The sequence below is a fragment of the Lycorma delicatula genome, chromosome 1, assembly GCF_047948215.1.
Source record: "Lycorma delicatula isolate Av1 chromosome 1, ASM4794821v1, whole genome shotgun sequence".
NCBI lineage: Eukaryota > Metazoa > Arthropoda > Insecta > Hemiptera > Fulgoridae > Lycorma > Lycorma delicatula.
Genome location: NC_134455.1, coordinates 306692104 through 306719191, shown reverse-complemented (window position 1 = coordinate 306719191; position 27088 = coordinate 306692104). Strand labels below are relative to the sequence as shown.

At 29.0% G+C, this 27088-nt stretch overlaps 1 protein-coding gene across 1 annotated transcript in view; it reads left to right on the top strand.

Moving 5' to 3' along the window:
* Abp1 (Actin binding protein 1) overlaps window positions 1–26827 on the top strand; it is a 74502-nt gene extending 47675 nt beyond the window's left edge. Inside the window, exons 8-13 of the mRNA XM_075380753.1 lie at window positions 1802–1920; window positions 6659–6845; window positions 7943–8056; window positions 14351–14544; window positions 16812–17151; window positions 23102–26827. Of these exons, the coding sequence (XP_075236868.1) occupies window positions 1802–1920; window positions 6659–6845; window positions 7943–8056; window positions 14351–14490 (560 nt within the window). The 3' untranslated portion in view covers window positions 14491–14544; window positions 16812–17151; window positions 23102–26827. The remainder of the gene's footprint in view (window positions 1–1801; window positions 1921–6658; window positions 6846–7942; window positions 8057–14350; window positions 14545–16811; window positions 17152–23101) is intronic.
* The last annotated feature ends 261 nt before the right edge of the window (window positions 26828–27088 follow it).

Here is a 27088-nt window from a genome sequence, read left to right as displayed (position 1 = left end):
ATTCACAAAAGACACCATTTTGGAACAGTAGAAAACATTAAAAAAAATGAAACTGACCATCTGAAGGATATTCCAGTTTTCTGAGTTTCAACATTGTTATGAATCTGGGAAAACCGTTTGAGATATTGTGTGGCTTCCCAAGGGAACTATTTAGAAGATGATGAGTTCATGTGTAATTGGATTGTAAATAAAAAGTTTTTCTGAACCAGTCTCATTATTTTGTTTATAGATCTCATATGTCTGATTAAGAAGATAAAATTAACATCTGCTTTATGGGAAATGGCATAAATAGCTGAAACACAGTAATTCAAGTACTTCAATGTAAATGGAGAGCCTTAAGGAACCATAAACATAAGATAACTTTGTTATTAGGTAGGGAGGGGATGATGTGGTGATCGCAACTGTCACATGGTGGTTGTCTTTCCCTATGTGGTCAGATATACGTTTGCTCAAAATAAAGTTTAGGTGTGCAGAGGTGATCTTTGAGCTTCAGGGTATCGGTTCGAGTCTGGATCTGCAGGCTAACTGGAAAGTTAGAGATGAATGGCGCACTGCTGAAAGATTTTTAAGGTTTTTGGCATTTGAAAGGATTGCAGAGGGTGTTTAGACTAGTAGCCTGGGTGATTAGGGACTCATTTGGGTGCTTTTTCCACCAGGGTAGGTGCATTCAGCACTTATGCCTCATTGTTTGGTATGTTCATGGGTTGATTTATAGGTAATTTTAGATGCTGTGGTATGGCGGGTCAAAATTAAGATGTAGCAAACAATTTTTGAGGGTATGAGATTATTTTGTTACAGCTCAATTGGTAAATTTTTATTGGCTCTCAGTTTTTTGATTTGGTTTAGGTGAGTTTGAAAAATTCCTGTTGGTTGGGTTTCAACATCAATGTAAATGTCTTTTGAGGATATGCATCAGTGCCATCCTATTAGAGGCTTTACTGATGACTGAAATATGTAATCAGGTATTGAGGGTCTAGAAGATGACCTCTGGTAAAGCCCATCAGGGCTAGGAACAGAGGGGTTGGAGTGACGACTGGGATCGTCACAAGACCGGTGTCATCCTCTATATTTTCAGGATGGATGAAAAACAATCAGTAATTTCAGTTACTTTTATAAATTATCTTAGTAATGCTGATTTGGAGTAAGGGTTACTTGAAAAAGTAAAAAGTGAAAAGAAAAGTGAATTTGCTACTGATTAGTGGTTGCTGGGGAAGTGAGAGGTAACAGTTTTGTTATTCAAAGTCCTCAGAAGTAGACTCATATTCTTCAGTCACGATTATTGAAAAAAATTGTAATGTTGAATATTGTAATGGAATAAATATCATGCTGCAGATATTAAAAACAATAATTTCAGACTGCAGTATATGTTACACAGGTAAAGAACAATCTAGCATATAACTTTGTATTTGTTTGTCAAATAATATGTGATATTAAATTATTAAGTTAATTATATGAAGCTCTAGCTAATATAAATTAGTAAATATCGATGCGTGAAGAGATTCTCAATCCTGATAGCAGTTGGCCTCAAATAATTGTGACCAACCTGTTGATTGATTTGCTTGTTGGTTTAGGGTCTGCTGGTGTATGTGTCTTTTATTTATATGATAACTACACCCTCACATTAGTGGACTCTTGTTGATGGAGTTTGTAAGAATGTTTGTCAGATAGAACCAACAGTAGAATGTTATTGCATTCAGAACAGTCAGTAACTAATAACTGAAGTGATTGTTTAGTTGCACAATCCTTTGTGGCTCCGACATTATTTTAATATACATATTTAATTTTTTTAATACTTTTTCAGATAATGTCAAAGTCACATCTCCAGTTTTTGATAAAGTGTCCTGGCCTCCTGCAAACAATACTGAATCAGTAAAGCAACCGACATATCAAAGAAGTAATTCTGAACAGATTGTAACTTCAGTAAGTATTTGTAAAAGATTAATATTTATTTAAATAATGTCTGAATTTTGTAATTTTATATTAGTGTAAATTTGAATGTTGTATTATAATTATTTATTTTTTTTTAGAATTTTGTTGGTGGTAGGTTTAAAACTTGTAACTATGATAAATTTTGTATTTGGATTCTTATCCACATTTAGACTAATTTTTTGTATTGATAAAAAGCAGTGACCAAATATATCATAGTACAATCTCAACTATAATGTGTTTGTAAAGAATTGATAGGGTAAAGTCACGGACAGTATTAGTATGTCCATACTAACAATCTCTCTCAACACTTTTAACACACCTAATAGCAGTGTGTATTTTGCATTATGTCCATTATACTTATTTTTTTTACATACTACATATAAAGTGTATATTGTATAAAATTAGTATATCATTCCTTTTTAATACAAATTTTACATTTCCTATTTTAAAATTATTTTCTAGTTATTAAAATGAGTACATAGATACATATGTGTGTTCTGTTGTGTTTTATATATATATATATATAAAACACAACAGTAGGAGTGTTTTTAAGTTTCAGGGAATAAGCAGGATTAATGTGATTTGCTAGGTGAGGAAGGGGAGATCAACCCTTTTGAAATCAGTTTTCACACAGATTGATTTCAAAACTGAATAACAATTGAAACATGAATTTATTGGAATTTTAGAAATAAAAAATTTAATATAACCGATTCATAAAAATCAGTAAATTTTATAGTCCAATTACTATGTACCTAGTCATAAAAAATACAAAACAATTTCTTAAACTCTTATATTAAGTCTACTTAATAAAAAAATTGTTTTATTAAAGATAAATTACAACATGAAAAATATGATTACATTTTAAATTTGTGGTACTCTTATAAAACAGAATTAGCTTTAATTTTTTTTTTTTTAGTTAATATTCTTAACCTCATTCAGATTCCTTCAGCGTTCTGCAGTAAAAATTAATTGTTGAAATTATTTCATGCTCTTAAAGATAGCTTTAATGTTATTGAAATATAGAAAAATATGCAACGAATCATTTGCCTTTCTTTATGACATGTTCTTATAAATTTTCATCATGTAATTTTTACATAATTTTATCACAGTGCACTGCAAAGTTTGGCCCAATTATTTTTCTTTTGTGAATTCTGCAGTTCCCAATTTTTTAATGGTTATTTTATTTCATGGTGATTTAAACAAAGCCCTGCTATTTTACAGTTGTGTGCAACACAAATTGGCCTCAATATAAATCTTCTACTACTCACACCGATAATGAACATATGACTGCCATTACTTCTTAAGTGTCTCATTAACATTAGGTTTATTCTGATGACATCTGTGTAAATCACAAACTATTTAAAATGTAGTATTACGTTATCTTCAGATTATTGTTCTATTACTGCATTTGATAAGTAATGTCTTGCATGTTAGACAGATAACCTGATCAACAAAAGTGCCATTTTTTGTTTTTGATTGTGTTATTTATAACATGCAGCTTAAAAAATGCATCTGACTATCTTAGAAATTTTCATATTCTGTTAGGAATATGAAAAAAATTTGGAATTGAATTAGTCTCTTAAAAAAAAAAAAAAGTAGTGTTTTAAATAAAAATCACTTATATTTATAGCATGGTCAGATACAAAACATTACAAATCATAATACATTGGTATGTTATAACGGATGAGGTAAGTGGAATAACCAGGATTAATGTGGTTTGCTAGTTGAGGAAGGAGAGATGATCAACCCTTTTGAAATTGACTTTCAGCGCTGATTAATTTCAGAAGTATAGGGCTGTGGTGCAGTTTTTATCCTTTTGCTAACTATAAAAACACTAGATTCTATTTATCATACTTTCAATCATCTGCAGGTTGTTTTCTGTCTAACTTTGTGGTACATCACAATTTGCATCAATTAAAATCACCTTGATTTTCACCACCTAATTTAATCACGTAATTTGAATCAGTTTTATTAATCACCTTGAATTTCAGCAAGAATCTATATGCAGGATTCATCCAGATGTATTGTTATAAGCTGATAATTCTGAAGAAACTTTGAGAGAGTGTGCATTGTGATACACACCAGAACATATCATAATGTATGTGTCTAAAAGTCACTTCATTGAACATGATAAAGAAATTATTATTTTAACTAAATGAATGTGTGTATATTGTTTTCATGAATAAGATGAAATGTTATATTAATCTGTTAGATTTTGTTTTGTAAATGTGAATTATAAACCGACAATAGTTCAGTTAGTGTTTGTCTTACAGTGTTGATGAAAAGTGTCAATATGTCAAGTATTTCAAGAACACCTTTTCCAGATATTTCATTGCCATTTAAATAAACTACTTAAAACCTGAACAAAAATTAATATTAACAAATAGTTTAGCAAACTGCATCGTAGCTGAGAATATAATTATTTATAAAAATAAATGTTCACTTAATTGGGTTTTTCTCTTTTTCTATACAATGAGCGCTTTCATGGAGTTTTCTGATTTGCCGGAACATATGAATATGGAAATTTAAAATTAAAAACTTACTTAAAAATTTAGAGAAGTATATACCATCTCAGTTATTGACATAAAATGAACATTCATTCAGAGTTTATTTTAGATCAGTGGTAGGTGGTAAATGTGTAGTTTCTGTATAAAATTTATGTAGTACTACTATTAATTTAAAAATACCTCAAATAACTATTAAAATAACTATACAAATAAATTACAAGATGTAATTATAAAAAAATCTTTCGATTGGTTTAACAGGTGTCATAAGAGCTATTAAGTAGTGAAAATAATTTTTGGGCAGTATGGACTATTTTATTTTCAAATTCTGCCATTTGGTGATAGATTAGGAAAGTGTAAATGATGGTAAGATTAAATTCTGTTGTTTATGAAAGAAGGAAATACCTGATCTTTATATTTCATCCTTAAAACAATCTCTCACTAATGTTGTCAATTTTACTCATATCTATGAACAACACTGTAAGCGAGTTATACTGTACATAATAAAGAACTTATTTCAGAATATCTTCAGATAATATTCGATTGAACACTGTGTACTAGTATTTCATAATATTAATTACATTTTTGTAAGAATCTTTTGCTTATTATTATAGATTACAACTATTTGAATAATTCATCTGTTTTTAAAGTCTAGTTTCTTTTCTACATTTAAATTTATGAGCTTATATATAAAAATATGTTAGTTGCTTTAATGAATATTCTGTTTACATCCTTTTCTTTATTACACCATTTCAGATTTATCAATCGATAAATGCAGTTATAATAATTTGAACATAGATTTCTGTATTTCTCTTAATATACAGTTGATTCAAAGAAACGAGAAATTAAAAAAATTAAATAACATTAATGAAAAATTTTTTTTAGAAAATGAATTTTTATTTCATGTAATTGTACAAATGTTGCCATTTTAGGATACATACATTTTAGTTTATTTTTTAAAGATGACATCTTGCAGGTGACCTCCTCTTCTACGTAAACACTCATGAAGACTCTTCGTTAAATTTTTCATGGTTTGACGTAACATCTCAACTGGAATTTCCGCAATTGCTTCTCGGATCTTTGCCTTCAGTTCTTCCGTTGTAGCAGGTTTATTGTAAACATTTTGCTTTTAAGGTGACCCCACAAAAAGTAATCGCAAGCTGAGAGATCAGGCGATCTGGGAGGCCATCTAATGTCACCACTTCGTGAAATGACACGTCCAAACAATCGGCGTACAGCTGCTATCGATATTCATGCAGTATGTGACGTTGCTCCGTCTTGTTGAAACCAGGCTGTGTTAAGAATTGGTGGTTGTTCCACAACAAAGTTTCCAAGCATGGCTATGTAACGAGCCAACGTCACTGTAATCGCAAGACCGTTGTCATCCTCAAAAAAATAAGGGCCTATAATACCGTAAGATGACATAGCACACCACACGGTCACTTTCTGGCTGTGCAACGGACGCTGGTGTAGCTGCATAGGATTTTCTTGTGCCCAGTATCTAAAATTTTGCTTGTTAACAAATCCACTGAGGTGGAAATGCGCTTCGTCTGACATCCACAGTTCGTGAAAAAACTCTTCGTTATCATTTACTTTCTGAAACATTACATTACAGAATTGTGCTCGCACAACCGCATCCTTTGGTTTCAGTTCCTGGACGATCTGCAACTTGTATGGATGGAATTGCAAGTCCTTCACTAACATTCTTCGAACACTTGAACTATGCAATTGTAAAGATGCTGAGAGATGACGGATTGACCGATGTGGACTTCGTGTGACAGCATCTTGTAAAGCTTGAACATTCTGTGGTGTACGGACGGTTCGCTTACGGCCTGGAGGTTTCTTTTTCATTGCCGAACCAGTTTCCTCAAAATTAGATATCCATGTTTTGGATGTGCTGATGGAACACGGTCGTGCCGTCCCAGATTAAAATGTCACCAAAATTCTCTATGCGCTCCCTCCACACTCATTGTTTTTGTAAAACGCTTTGATAGCAAAAGTACATTGTGCACCACTCCAAGGATCCATGACAACTAAATGGCAGGTTAGGTTAGAGAGGCTGGTGCCACTTATCAAGTGGTACCAATCGCCCCATGGCTACCAACACAACTTTCAAAATTTCCCGTTTCTTTGAATCGCCCTGTGTTATTAAATATGATTTTAAAGTAGTTATATTGATGAAAATTTATAATCATAGATATACTGAAATAACATTTTTGTTTTAGGAGAAAATTCCAGAGCCACAGATTCAGTTACAGACACAGCCACAGTCCCAGCCCCAGTCCCAAACTCAGCCTCAGTCTCAGTCTCAGTCTCAGCCTCAGCTGCAGTTAGAGCCGCAGCCTCAGTCACAGCCTGAAATTGAACAAGAGGCATCTACTATTAAAGAACAAACTGCTCATGATAATAGTTGTAAGTTGATTACTATTACATTATGCTTGCTTTTTATTTTAGTTCATTATAATTCAAGTATATTCTTTTATTAACCATATCTTTTAAATATATTGTTTTGAATGTCTTGAAAATGTTCCAGAGGTCAATGGAAGTAATTAAACAAATTGAAATTATTATTTAGTTTTGTTTAGTGGCTCTTAATCTAATTTTGGTTATGGAAATTTATTATTCCTGCAAAAGATCTTGATCTTGTCGGTGGTATGTGTTGTGTTTGAATGTAGATCTTATGTAGATCTTTTGTGATCTTATGATTTTTTGATGCACTAAAGAATGGTTATTAAATAATAAAATTATATTATGTTAATAATTAGTTATAATGTTACCAGTTTGCACTTAGTTGTAACTGATAACTAAAATGTTGATGTTTGTTAGGTAAAGACTTAACTTAATATAGCAGGGTATTTCTGTAATGAGACCATGCTATAGGTTAAAAGTGATTTTTTTGGATAAAAGTAGTCATTTACATTTATTGCTTTGTAATGTACAATGTAATAAAAATAAAAGTAATGTTGTATGATAATAAGCAAATTTTGTGAATGAGTTGGCTGGCAAGCTCTGACCAAAAATTATTAATTGCGATATGCAATATTATTTATTGATAAATATTGCATTACTTTTTTAATGCCATGTTTTATATTTACACATCCCTATATTTAAAAATGTTTTACAATTTCATGTAGGTACAGTTATTCTCTAAACTTTATTATACTTTTTTAATTATCCAGTTCAGGTAACTGTGTGATAGTTAATAAAAAACACCTTAAATGTACCAAAATTGCAGTTTAATTTTAAACTTAGCAGTCTATGTAATAAGGTTTTTGAATCCTTGGGTTTATGATCAGTTATGAAATACTTTAATAAAAGGTAATTAGTTGCCATCATTTTAACTAAAATCTGATAGTTATGACACACAACTAATATAAAATTGTGGTTACAGTTAAGGTAGCTGTTAAAATCGTGTTAAAAATTTATCATTTCAATATCATATCATATATTGATGATATTTATTATTAATATCTGTTAAGTAAGATACAAATCTATTATATTTATTTCAGCTGTGGAACTGGCTGAACCTTATGTAGATCCTATTTATTCAAATGGAGGTATGCTTCTAGAAGATGATGAAGATTTGGGACTGAGAGCTCAAGCTTTATATGATTATCAAGCAGGTGTGTCATAATTTCTTTATTTAACTGTTTTCTTTTATATATCTTATGTGCAACACAAGTAGTCATTATATTAAAAAAATGTTAAAACTTGAAAAAGTAACAGGCAATGCAAAATTTTCTTTAAAATGATTTAATTAATCATAAGAAATATGTAATTGATGTTTTTAGGATCAGAAAAAAATAGCAGTGTGGGTTTCCACACTGCTATTTTTTTTATAAAAGAGCTTCAAATTAGGTTTTTAAGAAATAAGTATATTGTAGTATGAATTAATGTGATACACCAGTTTAATATTCATAAAATTTTACAGATGTAAAAAAATGTTCTGCACTTATTTTTGTAAAATGAGTTGTTAAAAAAGAATTAATTCTCATTGGAAAGTACTACTGGCATAAGTCCTGGCACTTGATTAGAAGGTGGGAAAAAAAAATATATGTCAATGAAATAATTAATGAACGCGTCAATTTATTTTGAATCCATCAGTGTATATCAACATTTTTCTCATTTTTTGTGTAAAAAGGTTAAACTAAAAAAATGGTTCATTAACTTTACAGTTAAAAATTTGTTTTTATTTTAGAAATTTCTTTCAAGCGATGCAGTATTAACTTTTTTTAATTCCTTAAAAAATAAATGAATGAAAATTCTTTTACTCAGCTCTTTAGATAAGAACTCAATTCAAATTAATGATAAGTACTTAGATATTTATCACTAAAAAGTGAGATTTTAAGTCATACTAAACAGTATTAAAATAATTGAAGTTAGGTAAATTAAAGAGAGGAATTTTATAGAAATTTTAAAATTAATATTTTATTAGAGAGAAAATTAATAAAATTAATATTTTATTTTTTTTGTAGGTTCTTTTCTTTTTCATTTTGAGCATGTTGAGATTTTCTGTAATTTCCAATTATTACCTTAGGGAAATTCTTTACTTTCTGTTATAAAAACAGTATTTTCTAAATCTTATTATGGTTTTCCATCTTTTATGATTTTAGATTTTAATTTGGCCAAAAAACTGTTCATATGTAGTCTTATTTTTATGGTGAATTTTTATTTGATGTATTTAGTTTTTTGTTAAGTACTTTTCGTTAAACATGTGCAATGAAGTTAATTGAAAACTTCATAATTATTAAATTGTGTAGTTTATGAGAATTAAATGAAATGAAATGACTAAACCATCACAAAAAGTGAAAAAATTTTTTTTTTTCAAATTACATGAGAATCGTTAATCATAAACTTATTTATATACAACTTATTGAACCATCTAATCTTAATAAATTGAGTTTCTAGAATTGTTTTTTAAGATTGGTATTTCAATATGTTTTAATAAATGTACTTATCATTCATTGCTGGTTCTCAGTGTATTTCATAATTATTTTTCACTTTGTGTGGTATTAAAGTCAGAAAACTGATAATATTTTATGTTTATGTCAACTTCAATATGATGTGCTTTATTTCCATGTGCTTTGACACTATGAATTCTTAATATAAACTAAATTAAAACTATAAGATTAAAAAGAAAAAAAATCCCTGAAATAAAAAAATATTATTTGTATTTTTTATGAAAAAAAATTAAATAGAAAAAGATATTTCGTTTTAAGAAGTGATAAATGTACCTGATCTAATTACTTCTGAAATGAGAGTGATGCAGGTAGTAGTAGGTCCAGAATGGTTTTTGTAAATAATTCATAAAATATTGGTTCTATACAAAAAACAATGGAAATTTTTAAAATTCTTAAATTACCTTTAATCTGAATTTTTTTATTTCTGTATGATAAAAATTCATCGAGCTTAAATTGTTTAACTATCTGTAAATTTCTATAGTTTTTGGAACTGGTTATTTTTATGTTTGTTTTATAATTTACTCAAAAACTATAGATCCTATTTAAAAAATTGTTCGTATAAACTTGAAAGCTTCTTAAATACCTACATGGAAGAATTAAAAAATTTCCTCAACTCTTTACTCTTTTAGAATAAACTTTTTTTTGTGGATTTTTCACGTATTGTTCAGAAATTATGCAAAAAGTGGTTATATAAAGTAAAAGATTTAATATGGTACCTTTCATTAGTTTTTTGATCCTATGTTGAATTGAAAAATATTAATTTTAAATGAATGAATTGTGTATAAAATATTTTTTAGTAACTATTTTATATAAAAATTGATTGAAAACAAGTATTCTATGCAAAATCTGTAGGATGCAAATAAAAACAAAATGACTACTCATAAAACAGTTAATTATTATGTGTGCGAGTAAAGTGTTTTTTGAAAATAGGTCAAAAAATGAAAAAAAACTGGAAGTAGTGAACACTATGATTTCATTCTTTCATCTAATGAATCTTAAGTTTAATCTTAATGAAGCTTAATTTTTTTATGTAGTAAAAATTTTCTTTGCAAACTTTTTGTTTGTTTAATGGTGCACTTCAATAGATACATAAATTAATTTAAATCTCTTTTTTTCTTCTATGAAATGTAGTATTTTTTTGTACAAAAAACTTAAAATATTATTTTTTCAAAACATTTTAATTTCAAGTATGGTTATCACAGCAAAAAATAGAAGATAATTTTGTCATCTTTAAAAAAAGATTCAGTTGTCAGAAATAGTACTCTGTAGTAATGTAGTATTGATATTTGGTTAATTTATTGAAACAGATTACAGTTACTATAATATTAAGAACAACCTTGATATTTTGATATTAAGAACAATCTTAATATATCTTTATAACATTAACAAATACCTTGATATATTAATTCTCATTTGTGTCAATCTTGATACACACTAAAAGGAGCAGATGTTAGCACACTGAAGTATATATGGGGTTTTTTATTAGTTTTCTTAAATCTTTTGAAAATTCAAATAATTCATCTATTGACCACTGTGTTAAATATGAAATATAAATCACCAATACACAGTAATTAGATAAGTTAAACTTACCATATTAATTTCTAATAATCAATTTTCACAGGATCCCACAGCTTCAGAAAAATTAAATAAAACTTTTGACAATAAAATAAATTAATTAAGGAATTTTAATAATAATAGATACAATGAAAAACAAAATTTATATCAAGAATTTGAACTAATCTAATTTTTTTAATGATTATAATAATTCAAGAAATAAAAACATAAATAACAATTTTTAAAATTTTACTAACATACTGGGTGATCATTTGAAAAGTTACCACATTTTTTTTTCAACAGCTATTAGTCCCAACGTATTTCTGTTTGTAGACGTGTACCATTCTTGAAGGAAACCTTTTTAGAATTATTTTCAAAGGGATGGAACCCACCCTCTCCGCTACACCTTTTTTTTTTTTTTTTGTTTAATTTCTGGGTCCATTGTTAGGTATTGCTTCAGAGGATGAGATGAATGATTTGTAGCATGTGTGAAAATGCCATGCCTGATTGGGATTTGAACCTGGGACTAAGATAATAGAAAAGTACATTTTCTAGATATTGAAATCAAAATAAACATGAACAGTATAATAGAATCATCAGTTTATAGAAAACCTACACAATAAACTACTAAGTTTAGGTTTATAGAAAACCTAAACTTAATATTAAGTTTTAATATTACAATACATTTAAATTCCAATCACCCATGGTTGCAAAAAATTAATACATAGAAACTTAAAACATAAAAAACTTGTTATTTAGAGTTATTCATTGTACAAAAACAAAAAAAAACAAAAATTCAATAAAGAAATAGATGAAATAAAACAAATAGCAGTATTTAATGGTTTTGATGGTAAAATTATAGAAGAAATTTATAAAATTTGAAATAGAAAATATGATAATTATACTAAAATACAACATCAGAAAAATAGCAAAAAGAAGTGGTTCATAAAAAATGACGAACCCATCAGATCACATTTGAAGCTGATGATTTAATTAAAAACATAATAAAAATACTATCTAATGGTTGGCAATAATGACAATAAAGCAAAGGAAAATAGCAATTTTTAAAAATATTACATCATTCTATTACTGGGCAGTAGAATTTGCATATACGTTCATAATAAATTTCAAAATTTTTAAATTGGAAAACAATTTCGACAAATACCAGGTGTATAAATGAAACCGGAATTTTTGTATAGAAAATACATGTTTATTGTATGAAAATGATATAAATATTTTATTTTAAATAATGTCCATCGCTAGCTATACATTTTTCCCATCTCTTTGACAATTTATGAATGCCATGTCAAAAAAAACTGTTGCTCTTTTGAGGCAAACCAGTCATTGAGCCATTTTCGTACATTTTTATAAGAAGTGAAGCGCTGCTCAGCAAGTGCATGTCCCATCGATGCAAATAAATAATAGTTAGATGGAGCAAAGTTTGTTGAGTAAGCCGCATTCGAAAGTATTTCCCAACTGAATGCCTCAATCGTTTCCTTGACCGGTTTTGCTTTGTGTGATGGTGCATTATCATGAAGCAAAATCACTTTTGCCTTTTTTTATATTCTGGTCGTTTTTCATGCAATGCTTGATTCACATCGATCATTTGTTGTCAGTAGCGTTCAGTGTTAACAGTTTTACCAGGTTTTAGCAGCTCATAATAGATCACAACCTTCTGACCCCACCAAACATTGTCTTCTTTTCATAGCGATTTGGCCTTGAAATCAATGTCGATGGTTTGTTCGGAGGTACCCATGATCTTTTACACTTAGGATTCTCAAAATATATCCACTTTTCATCACCTGTCACAATTTGATGGAGAAATGACTTTCTTTTGTACCTGCCGAGTAGCATTTCGCAAGTGGTTTTTTGGTTTTCTGGCCGTTTTTCATTCAGTTCATGTGAAACCCATTTTCCCATCTTCTGGATCTTTCCCATGGCTTTCAGACATATGGAGATGGCTTCTTGTATTACATCTAACTGATCCACAAGTTTTTGCGTTTCAGCATCATCCTCATCCAACAATGCTTGCAATTTTTGTCTTAAAATTTTTTCGGTGGTCTTCCATGTTCTTCGTTTCTCACGTCAAAATCACCACTTATGAATTTTTTTTTTAAAACCACTTAAAGCACTGTGATTTACCAAGATCATGCTCACCGTAAGCCTCAACAAGCATTCAATGGGATTCTGCAGCAGTTTTCTTTAAATGGTAACAGAAAATTAATGCTGTCTGTAAATCATAGTTTGTAGGTACAAAACTTGACATGTTCAACGCTAATTTATAACTATGCTGTTGTATGAAACTTGTATTGTTGTGAGTTGAAAATCATTGTCAGCTGTCAAAGAAAGAAAATGGCGCCAATGATGCGGTTTGACAGTAACTACATTGACAGCTAGGGCCATCTACGGGCAAATTCTGCTTTCACATTTTCACACCTGGTAGACAAATTATTATTAATATAGTTACAGAATTCAATATCAACTGAAGATGCAGGATCATGTGAATTTCGATTATTGGATACTAATATGGTAAGTTTACCTTATCCAATACTGTTTTGGTGGTTTATATTTCATATAGTGTTTATATAAAATAAGATTTCATCAAACCTTTGAACAAAACAATACATAATGTATAATAGGTGCTATATCTTTCAGCGCCTATTCCAGATGTAAAAGTGTGAAAGCATCATGGTTCAAGAATATGTTGCTTTATTCTTTTTGCTAACATTAGGGTTTCAACTGCAACCTCGTGATTTGACCCAGAGTGTTATGCTTTAAATCAAGAGGAGCTGTGGACCATTAAATATTTCCAAATATTTTCCATTAACTTACTCTGGTACAAACGTTGAATCATGTTGTGACAGGAATCTTATTGTGGAGGAAGTAGGAAATAGTACAATTTGGGTTAATGTATTTGCTGGTTTCCTAAGTGTAGAAGGACATCTTGCAGAACATTGTTTTCAAATATTATCCATTTTTCAAACCTTTAAATTTAATCATCCACTTATGTATTTTTGAAGTCTCAATTTATCTCTAAGATTTGCCCAATCATTTCATTTCTATGCTACGATAAATTTTATGTAGCGCTGTACATAAAAATGTAACACTAATATTCTAAATGGACAGACTTAATTAAAATCTAATGCACTCTTTGGTCGTAACAAAAAACTATGTATTCTAAATAAAAAGGAAAAAAAATTAGAAGCAGTAATTTTAGGTGGAACTGCAGAATAACAGTTATGACAGGTTAATAATTAAGACATGACTTAAAGTTAAAAATGCCTTCAAATGCCTAAAGTAAATCCTCTTTTATTATATTTTTAATTTAGTTTGGTTTCTAATAATAATAATTTTTTTTTGGAAATTTTTATATTTCATTTATTTTTATTTTCTTTTTTTAAGCTGATGATACAGAGATATCATTTGATCCAGGAGATATTATTACACATATTGATCAAATTGATGCTGGCTGGTGGCAAGGCATGGGTCCAGATGGCAGTTTTGGTCTTTTTCCTGCAAATTATGTCCAGCTCTTAGACTGAATGTTTTGATACTGTCAAGAAGACAATTAATTTACATGCATAATTACTCTAAAGGTATTAATTACTTTAATCTACTTCACTTATTTTATTTACCTCATATATTCAGTTTTGTTGTGTAATTTTAGATGAATAATATGCATTAAAATGGTTACTATGCATTAGAATGCTTTTAGAGTTTTTTAACGTTATTAAATTAACTATTTACTTGTGCTTATAATGAATTTCTGGGTTCCTTTTATTTAATTAGATTTTACATTATTTGGTTATTTGTATTTTAGACATTATTGCAAATATGATTAAGACTACTGAGAGGGCAACTTTGCTGATATGATAACAGTGCATAGTAAATCCAGATGATTTATTAAGAAATCTATGAGAGGAATGCATCTGTGAGATTGCTTGCATTGCTCATTATTAACATTCAGAATTTATATTGGCCATCATTGATCATAAGGATTATAAGGCTGATTTTTATCTCCATTGTATCAATAAGAGGAGTTATGTTTTTAGTGATTTTGGTGGCAGGTGGTGATCCTGACCTTGCCTTGATTAAACTGCAAGCTGGACTCGGATCTTATGAATGGCTGCGTAGGTGGAGGGTGAAAGTCAATCCTGCCCAATCAAGTTACATGACATTTATCATGAGGAGGAATAATTTCTGTCTGGTTCAACTGGACAATACTCTCATCCCTGATGCAGACATGGTACAGTACCTAGGGTTATATCTAGATCATTGATTGACCTGGAAGGATCATGTCAGAGGGAAGAGGAGACAATTGAATGCTAAATTTGCACGAATGTACCAGCTCCTTGGTAGACTATCCCATTTGTCCTTGATGAATAAATTGTTGATGTACATGGTTTTCCTGAAACCAGTATGGATATAAACTGCACGAGTATAGGGGACTATTATAATAGTCCCTCATACTGTAGTATTGTATTGTAATAGTAATATTGTTTTGAAACCATCCAGTGGTTTCAAAACAAGGTTCTCAGGGTGGTATCAGGGGCTCCATGGTTTGCTAGAAACAATGAGGTGCACAGGTATCTTGGGATGCCATGTGTTCATGAGGAAATACAGAAAACCAGTAGGTATTATATATAAAAGTTGGACAAACATGTAAATCATCTGGCGCTGAATTTACTTGACAGTGGTGAGGGAGCGAGACAATTTAAGAGGCTACATGTACTGGACTTAGCTGACCTTTGAAGGCATGGATGATAATCAAAATAAATGTGAACATTTAGAATCCATGCTATTATTACCTGTCTTTATCTGACTTTAATATTTGTGAATTTACTTGGATTACTTTAATGTTTTGTGACGTTTTTATTATTAATATTATCATCATCATCTTCTTTATCTTACTTATGGGAAGAATCTGATTCCCATGATACTCATTTAAAGAAGGATTTTTTTGCTTAAATATAGCAAATAATGAAAGTGATTATTATCACCTTAGAAACATTAAAAGCAGGATGTCAAACTGTTTCAAAATTGTAAGTTTCATATAAAGAGACAAGATAAATTTACCATACCCTCCCCCTGTACAGGAGAAGGCACCCACCCATCTTGTGACAATCATGAAAATAAAGCAAAAAGTATTTTCAATACAGAGTAAGATAAAATAATTTACAGTATAAGGACTGGACTGGAAGTAAATATTGCAGCTCTTGTAAAGGGTTGCCCATTACTGAGAAAATTTTAAAAGGTAAACTGAAATGAAAATCAATCTTGCAGAAAAGGAAATCTGTTGACATATAAATAGAAAATATATTAAAACTCAGGTAAAAGTTTTAATTGACCTCAAAAATTTGAAAAGTTTTTCAGTTTTGCCCACATCATCATCCACTAAAATCCTAATTCTATGGTCAATTAAACCAAAAAAACTCTGGATAATGTACATAATCAAGTAGAATGTGATGAATAATTATGAAGCAAAGAAGGAAAAAAGGATGAGGAAGTGATCAGTCAACAAAGGCATTATCTTAATCATAGTAGATTGGAATAGCTTACAATCTTGCTCAGGATCTGGTATTTAATTCATATAGGTGTGTTTTACCACATTAATGCTTTTTGTTAATATTATTATTAAAAATATTGCTTCTTGTTTTACTATTAATTTCTTTTATATTGGACTGTAGTTTATACTTTGTATGCGTCTTTTGTTGCTTCTGTTTTTGCTGTTCTGTTTTGTTGCTAATAATTTTTGTCGTTTTGATCTTATGTAATTTTTAGTGGAATTCTTTAAATTAAAAGGTGTGTGTTGTACTCTTGATAGAAAACTTATTCAGTTTCAATGTTTTCTGTTTCTCTGCAGGTATAACTGGGAACTAATGATGGAGACAAGTAATGTAGGTTCTACTGTGGCTCAATTTACATCCATAGTTTTTAAATGGATGGATACTGATCAGGTATTTTGTTCTATTAACAGTTATTGTGGATTAAGAGAATGCTACTTATGTTTTCCCTTTTTTTGAAAAATTGATATTAAGTTAAAATGCATGAAGGTATTTGTGCCAAAATAAGACATGTGTAATTTTTTATATTTGAAGATGAAAGATTAGAGAGTAACAAAAAGTGTATTCTAATTTAAGAGTGGACACATTTAATACTGCTGTGTTAGATTTACTACATCTCTTCTAATTGAAGTTGAAAAGGTAAGCATAATATATTGATAATTAACATTAAATATGATTATTTAAAAAGAATTAATTTACATCATTTATAAAAAGCGTATTTATAGAAGTGTAATTATTTAGTAATAAGTGAATGAAATTATTCTAAGCAATTTTTAACTTATTTTTGAACATACTGTTGTTAAGCAGATGAGATTAGAAAGTATTTTAAAACTTTTGAAAAAATAAAATTATTTTTAATATTTATTAATGTGTAAAATGAAACATAAATTGTTCTGTGTAATTATATGATATTCATCAAAATTGTTGAGATTTTAACCTGGAATAAAGAGGAATTAGGTTTAGAGTGATATATTCCATTGAAGTATGAATAAATATTGGTTTTTTTATAAATGATAAAATTTACCTTTTGTGGAAAATTGATGTAAATGATGGTCAATCAATCAGTGTTGTGGTGAGTGGTTCCCTTTTAAAATGTATCATTTTTATTTTTTAACCCGAGTATAATTATCCTATTAATAAGATTATTTTAAAGAAAAAAATCATATTAATAAGTTTTTAATATTAGAATGTTGGTAATGTCAGTAAAACTTGTTAATTTTAACAGATATTGTTTTGTTAGCTTAAGCATATTATTAATTTTTTTTATAATTTTGCTATCTTCTTTAGAGTGCAGGTCTCATTCAATTGTATTAGCATTAATTGAAAATTGTAAATGCTCTTTTGTATTTTATATTTGTTTTGCTGAATTATTGCAATTCATACTAAGATTGTATTGTGTTTAATTTGTTTCATTCATTTTTCGCAGTGAAAAAGTGTGTTGTTATTAAAAAATAATGTTATTAAACAAATATTTCTTTTGGACAGTAACTTGTTAACTTAAAAATTATTTGTCAAACTTTTTTATCCAAAAAATTTTCTGTGCATTGGAATTTTTGTAAAAGTAAAATAATGATGTTTTTAATGATTGTGGCTGTTGTTTAAAAATCTGACTACATAAGTATGTTTTATTTTAGCGAAAATTTATTCATTTTTATTCTTCATATATTAGTGAAATTTTATATTCTGTATAACTGTATTATTTTTTTTATATTTTGTATCTATAATATGATTTATTCGTTCAATTAAACTCAAATACTTGGCCAACTACTATAGTAGATTCTAGAAAAATGAACACTGTTGTTAATAATTTAATTATTCTTTAATTGAAGTGATCTTTACATATTTATAAATAACAAAGTTTCTTTTTTATAATTATATAAACATATCTAAAATAATTGCTCTATTACGAGTATTTCTAAACTTTTAAAAGAATTTTATTATATGAACAATCTTTTGGCATATTATAAACCTATAAACATGTAGAATGGCCCGTTTGTATGAAAAAATGATTTTTACTGAATGAGTCATTGAAAAAAAAAATTGTTTTTTAAAAATAATTATTGTAAATTAGTTTAGAGTAAACCATATTACAATAAGCATTCAAAAGTGATTATCTAAACAAGTTATATAGTTTATATTTTATTTATTAATTTGCTGTAACCTGAAAAATATACAATTATATAAAATGATAATATTTTTTTGTATTCAAACATTTTACTGGTTTGATGCAGCTATCTAAGCTTCCTTATCTAGTGCTATTCATTTCATTTTGGCATACTCCCTACATCCCTAACAATTTGTTTTCCATTTTCCAAACATTGCCTGCCTGCACAATTTTTCCCATCTATCTGTCCCTCCAACATCAAAGTGGCTATTCCAGGATGCCGTAAGATTTGGTCTATAAGTCTGTCTCTTCTTTTAGCTAGATTTTTCCAAATGCTTCTTTCTTCATCAATTTGTCACCAGACCTCTTCATTTGTCACTTTTCCATCCACCTGATTTTTAACATTCTCCTACAGTACCACATTTCAAAAGCTTCTAATCTTTTCTTCTCAGGTGCTGCAATCATCCAAGTTTCACTTCCATATAAAGCTATGTTCTAAACATATACTTTCAAAAACGTTTTCCTGACATTTAAATTAATTTTTGATGTAAACAAATTATATTTCTGATTGAAAGCTCATTTCACCTGTGCTATTTGGCATTTTGATCCTGCTTTATCCATCTTTAGTAATTCTACTTCCCAAATAACAAAATTCTTCCACCTCCATATTCTTTTCTCTCCTATTTTTATACCTAGTGGTCCTTACTACTTTATTTCTACTACATTTCATTAATTTTGTTTATTCTCGTTTATTTTCATGTGGTAGTTCTTGTGCATATTAAATATAATATTATGAATGCAATAGAATATCACTGAGACTCCAGACTCCTCACCATCAGTAAGGTCTCATGATTCATAGAGAAATACTATAAAGGTCTTCATGCGGTGGTTTCCTCCAGCATTCTGCATCCTATGCCGTTGAACTTTTGGTTTCATCTGCCATTAGGAATGGTTTCCCATTACAAGGGCAAGAGGATGTCCTGCCTTCTATTGCTTCTCCACCCTCCATAGAAGCTGTTGGCATTTCTAGAAGGGGATCTCCTTATCTTCTGGGGAGATGCTCAGTCCCAGCTTTTGTTTTTCACTTACACATACTACCATAAGCAGTATGTGTAATCGTTGCTCCCTCTCTACCACAAGAAGGTGAAAGTCCAGAATTTCCCTTCCTTGAAATCAGGACCACAAAGCATTTCCTAATTTCTTCAGTACTTTAGAGAGGAAAATAATAATATAAACTCTATTATTTAAATAAGATAAAAACTTATTTTACATAGGCTGTGTGCATATAAATATATATTTTGTAATTATTCAACATAAAAAAATATTAAAAAGAATAATCTAAGGTGTAAGTATGAGCTGAGCTGACAGTTGCAATTAATATAATCACAATAATGAATAATCCTGTTCATATGAATAAGTAAAAAATAAAACTCTTGCTCTCTTGAAAAACAATATATTACTGTTTAACTTAATATAACTTTCTGAAGTCCTAACATGACTCTCAATTATAACCATCTTCTAGTTAATGTATTTATTTTGTTTTATTTTTTACATTGATTAATTTATTTCTAGTTTTATAAGGTTGTGTTTTGTTTACTGCATTTTAATTTCTTGATAATAGTTAAAATTTCATTGATTGCTTGTATCATATCCTATGACTTGAATTTTTATTATTTTAAAAAATTTTTTTAATTATTTTCAATGATTTGTATAAGGTGTATTTGATTGAGACTAAGATTGTATTTGATTTGTATATTTTACAATTATTTATAAAAGTATTTGTACAAAGTGTATAACATTGTTATTAGCATCACCTCAACAAACAATTCCATAATTTACGATGTCAGGTAACAAAGTAAAATAGTTGATTTTAAGTTTAGTTTTTATTAATTTAGGGAAAAAATTTAATTGATTGGTTTCTAAGAATTTTCTATTTGTTCCATTTAAGTCTGAGGAGTTTTGAAATCTTGGAATTTTTAATAATGTAAAAATGAATGAAACATGTATTTTTTTATAGAGGATCAGTTTACTCATTAATGTGGAATATTTTTTGTATAAATTCACGTAATTATTATTCATTACAATACAATACTTTGTTTATCGTATAAATAAACCACTCTCTAAGTATTTGTTTGTTACGTTATCATTACAAATAATATTTTATGGATGCAAATACTACTGTGTGAGTATATTAATGGATGTTTTGGTTGTATAATTATTTGTAAAATTGAATATTATATTGTATATAAAGAAAGTATTATTGTGTAACATAGTTGTTAATTATAAACTGAAGGATATATTTCTAAAATAAAATATTTAGTAGTCCTAGGAAATAAATTCTTCTACACAGTAGGTAGTTTTATTACCTAATGTAAATTTTTTGCTTGTACTGAAACATGTATAATAACTATTTCATCTGTATTATGTGTTATCTGTCCTAACTATCTTATACACATGTTAAGTACATTATAATGTGCTTTAGATCAGATTGCAAAGCATTATAATCAATCGTAAACAAAAGTATATCAGTTTTTATTATTATATAGATAAAAAAAGCAATTGGGAAAACTTGATGAAATAATTCATTTAATTTTATTTTTTTAATAATTTATTTCCTGGCTTTTAATCCTTTCATATACCTATTTCTCTATAAGTTCATCAAGTGGTGCTTGATAATTTTCTGATGAGTTAATCCATGCTCAATTATCTTTTTCATGCAACCCACAATGTGTTTATATTGTTTAGTCAGTTAAGACTTGTGTTCTTTCTGAAAATCTTACAGTAAAGTCATAATCATGAGTTACTGGCATCTTTATAAAACTTTGAATCAATGAACTGGTGTTTTCATTTCAAATTACCAATTTTAAAGTTTATGTTTAGCAGTCTGGGGCTAAAGTTACTCATAAATTTATTAACATTTGCTTTCTAAATATTTGTGAAAAGTTGTTTGTATTGTTTAGTAAAAAAAAAAAGAATATTTAATATTTAGGAAGATGTAATATAGTGTGTATTATCTTGTTTTTTATACTTGTAATGTGTTTTTTGAAAGTAATTGTTTAGTATTATTATTGTTTCTAATTAATTTGATTATAATGAAAAATGGGAAACAATCCTGTTTATTTTTTTTACTGAATATTTATTTCACACATTTGCATAGTTCTGATTTTTATTTATTTTGTTAAGTTTAATTAGTAAAATAAATATATGTATTACACATTTAATGATTTTTGTGTATGTAATAATGTGAGTTATCACAGTGATGATTTGTGCAGCTGTTCACTGCCCAACATCATGTCTATGAAGTTGTTTACAGATTATCTGAACATCTATCTAAAGATAATGTATTACCATTTGATATTACTTTTGTCTTATTTCTGAATCGCAGGACTGTATTATATATTGTGTAATTTATACAGGATCATTGTATTTTTAAAATGACAGAATAGTAGTACTATGACTGTACAATTTCATATTTTTTGTTCTAGTTTTTTGAACTATAGATCACATTTATTATGTAGAATTACTCTGTTGCAGTTTTAAGACGGTATCAACAGCTGCAGGTTTATTATGATAAAAAAATGTGTTGTAGCAAATTGTGCAGCATTATATTTAAAAAATATATATTATGCTATTTTTTGTAGAAATCTTTTATGATCAAAATTGGGTTTAATGTTCATTGTTTATGAGCACATATTTTTCAGAACCTGTTTTGAAAACATACACTCTTGCATTATCAGATGGGTTGTATTCTCAGATCTATTTTTATTTTCAAGTTAAATTTTGCTTATTAATTAATGATCTATGATACATTTATTAAAATACTGATGTTTTCATTGAGAGATGTATTCCAAGATTTGTTTGTGTGCAACTAGTCTATAATTATTGACTGAATAAGTGATTGTGGTGCTTTTGAATTATTTTGCTGGATTGCTAATTTGTTACTGTCTAGATTGAATTGCATTTTAACAGTAAAATATTATTTCATTAAAAATTACTTTTGTTTGTCACTTAGTATTTTTATTTATTTTTCTTAAATACTTTCTTAGATTTGCTTCATGAGAACATCTTTTTTTTTTAATAGAAATTGATTAAAAGCGTGATTTTAAAACATTTAAATTATAGAGCTAAAGTATATTTTTATGAAATGTTTTATTTCTGTCTGTCTCTGTAATCTTTTAGTTTTAAATTATATTTTTATTCAGTTAAAAAAACCAACCTACAACACTACAACATTCTGATGAAGCAAAGATCCTTTTGAAGTACTTGTAAGAGGTAAACTATAAAAGTAGTAAATGATAAAAAAAAAGTTTTTTTATGTTTATTTCATAGCTTTTTGTTATTTTTTGTATAGATTTCAACTGTACTTTTAGTTTATTTTAGACATTTCTAAAAACACATTTGTTTTTTTGTACAGCTGATGCACAAAGTAAACAATCATATTTTTTATTAAATTTTATTTATCATATTTACATTCTTGGTTTACAGAGTGGACAGCAGGTGTGGTAAGGAAAAGATGCTTATTAAAGCACCATCCTACAAACAGATCCATTTCCTCATCAAAATTGTGAACTTATTTTTCTACTATGTTATTAACGTCTATTCTTCAGTTTACTGTATTCTGCTATGTCAAATGATAGCCACCACTTTAAAGAAAAGTGTGTAATAAAGCCTTCAACTATGAACTAAGTAACATTTAATAAAAATAATTTTCATTAGTATATCTATTTAAACCGTAATAATTGCAAGCTAATCTATAAAAAATCTTTGCTTGGGAACTGAATAGTTGAAGCTAAGTGTATATTACTTATTATTAATATTGTTATAGTTGCATATAATTATACACAAAATCTTTTCATTTTGCAAGTTAGTTAATTGCAAAAATTTTATTAATACTTGCTGTGTTGAATGAATAGTATATAAGAAAGGGTATCCAAAAACTAGAATTTTGTTTTAAATTTATCTCTTTTTTAAAAAAAAATATTTGATCTTCAAAATACTCTCCATCACAGCTATTACATTTGCCCAATCGTTTATACACTGTTCAAAACATTTTTTAAATTCGTCTGTTGTGATGCCTGACAGCACTTTCTCTTATTTTTCTTCACCTCATCCACATCAGCAAAATATTTTCTTTTCATTTCCCTCTTCATTTATGGGAACAAAAAAAAGAATCGCACGTAACTAAATCAGGTGATTACGGTGGGTGGAGCAACGGAATCATGATGGTTTTGTTTTTTTTTTTTTGTTAAAAATTGGTGCACTGAGAAAGTTGTGTGAACAGGTGCTTTGTTATGGTGGAAAACCAGTCGCCCATCTGCCACAAATCAGAAATTTTTTTGCTACAAACTCTTGCACAATCTTCTTAGAACCTCCAAGTAAAAACCCTAGTTAGCAGTTTGATTTGGTGGAATGAATTTCAAACGCACCACCCTCAATATCGAATAAAAAAAGAAAAGGGCATTGACTCAATGTTTACTTCACTTGACGAGGTTTTTTTTTTGAGTGAAGTGACATTGCAGTCTTCCAATTGCTTGACTATTGTTTGGTTTTGAGTCATAACTGTAACACCATGATTCATCATTATTAATGATCTTGGAAAAGAAATTTGGGTCAGTTTGGGACTGTTCTTTTTGAGCATGGCATACTTCTAAACAACCTTTTTGCTGAGAAGCCAGGAGACGAGGCAGAAACTTTTTAGTGACCCTTCTCATCTTCAAATCTTCTGATTACGAGAGGTTATCTCTAAAATAAAGACTGTCTCATTGCAAAAAAATTTATTCTGAAAACTTTATAAATATTTTTTATTTCTCTTAAACTACATACCCTATAATATTTCTCCATATAATTGCCATATGAATTAAGAAATTTATTGTAGCGATACATCAGCTTCAATATACCCTCGTCATATTCTTCTGCCACCAGTCCATTTAGCCACTGGTTAACAGCATTTTTAAGACCATTGTCACCCGCGAATTGCTTACCACTCAAAAATTCTTTCAATTTCCCAAACAGATGGTAATCAGAAGGAGCTAAGTCCGGACTTGATGGTGGGTTATCGTAAATTTCCCATCCAGTTGTTCTTAGTAAATCACATGTCGGACCTGCAACATGTGGATGTGTATTATCATTGTGCAGCTAGACGATGCCACCGGTCAGCCGTCCATGTGGCTGATCTTGAGTGTCACACTATAACTTCGCAGTAGGCTTCTGTATTTGTAGTCATTCCACATGGCATGAAATCAATCGGCAGTATGCCAAACCAATCCCAAAAGATTGTGGCCATCAGTTTGCGTCCAAATGGCTGTGGTTAGATCTTTGTTGGTCTGGTTGATGATTGAGGATGTCACCATTCACTTGACTGCCGCTTTCTCCCTGGCATGTAATACGAAATCCATGTTTTGTTGCCACTAACAATTGAATTAAGAAACTAATCACCTTTTTCTGTGTAGCGCATCAAAAATTCCAAAACAGACCACATTTGGATTTTTCTGTAACATTCCGTTAAGACATGCGGCACCCAGTGTGTACAAACCTTTCTGAAGCTTAAATGGTCATGAACAATGTGATCAACAACAGCTCTTGAAACACCAGAAAAAGAAGGACCAGATCGGAAATCGTTGAGGGATGGTCTTTTGTGATTTCATCAACATGTTTCCTCAGTGATTATCGAGGGCCTCCCTGAACGTTCTTCATCATGCACATTAATTCTGTTATTTCTAAACCTTACACACCATTTTTGGACATTTCTTTCATTCATTATATTATTACTGTACATAATAACCAACTGTCTATAAATTTTGGCCGGCTTAACATTTTGATGGTTTAAAAAACATACGACTCCACATATTTCGCAGTCGGTGGCAACATCGATTTTCCTACTTATTTTAGAATGTAATAACTCGCACATAATCAAAGATACTACAATGAGACAACAACTTACAGATAATAATGCAGTGTGTACATTACTAGCATGGCCATGAATGACAAATGTTTGCCAACCTTAAGGAGAGAAATTTACCAGCGGTCTTTACTTTAGAGATATCCCTCATTAATTTGCTGAACCAAGCTCCAAGTTACTCCAGACAACTCTCCATTTATTTAATGGTATGTTGTCAGTCTTCAAGCATAATTATGAAATTTTTTTTTGACATTTTCTTCCATTTAAGAAGTTGAAGGACTTCCAGAATGAGGTTGGTTATTAATCAACATTTCAACTTTTTCGAAGCATGAAAACTACTCGTACACTTGTGTTTTTCCCATAGCAGTATCCTTGTATACATTACATAACATCACAGTAGTTTTCTGCAGCATTTTTTCTGAGTAGGAAAATGGACATGCGCTGTTTATTAAAGTCCACCATGACAAAAAACAAGAAGCAGACAAAACAACTTAAAAAAAAATTCACACACATAACCTTCCCAGGGGGATGCGTTTGGCAGACTGACATGGAAAAATTTGCTTGATACTCCTAACAGAAGAACAGTGTACTATGAAAACTCCATCCAGTGCAACTCAATTCTGGTTATTTTTGGGTACTCCCTCATAATTAGTGACTTCTACAGACTGGCAAAATCAGCCAGATTGTGTAGGTCAGTTGTATACTGCCCATTTAGCATAGCAAGGGTTAATAAAATGATTATAATAATTATACTGCAAATTGAAAAAAATTGTACTTGTGAGCTTTGGTAAAAATTTTCTTTTAATTTAAAAAAAAACTGTGGGATAAAAAATATCTGGTTATTAGGCAGCAATGTTTAGTGCAACAATTATATTAACATGATTATTTTAAAATAAAGACTGCTCTGTTTTCAGTGTATGGATAACAGCTAAAGTAAGTTTTAGTGTTATAATTTCATATCTGTTGATTCCATTTTGTTACAAACTAGAACAGAATTTTGTGCATTCAGTTTTTGTTAGTTAGTCATTGCTGGTTGTACGCTTTATGTATTTGTGTAAATTAGTGTCTTGATTATGATTAACCTTATCATTTGAATTAAAAACATATCTTTTGATTATTTTATTTTCTTATTTGACTTGTGATTTATTTTATTTACTGTAGTGTATAGATTTTTAATTGAAATTCTCTTCAAGAATAATTTGTAATTTTTTTTAATTTTAAAGAGTTTAATTTTTAAATATTGCGTAATTTATACAATTTTTTTAACAAATTGTATTTTGGATTTTTATTTCTTTTACATGATTAAATAAATAGTAATTTGATTTAATACTATGATGTTATATGTTTTAGTAAATAATAATATAGCCAATAAAGAATTTATTTCCTATTATGTATAGATGACTGTTTTGTATTTATCTATAGTGAACAAAATTTTGCTTTATTGTGCTTTCAGTAACAGTATTGTTGGTGCATAATAATGTTGTAAGTATAATAATTTTCTGATTCATTTAGTAGATGTTCTGAAACAAAAACCCCATTCATTAATTCAAAATTATATCATTAACAGTCATATT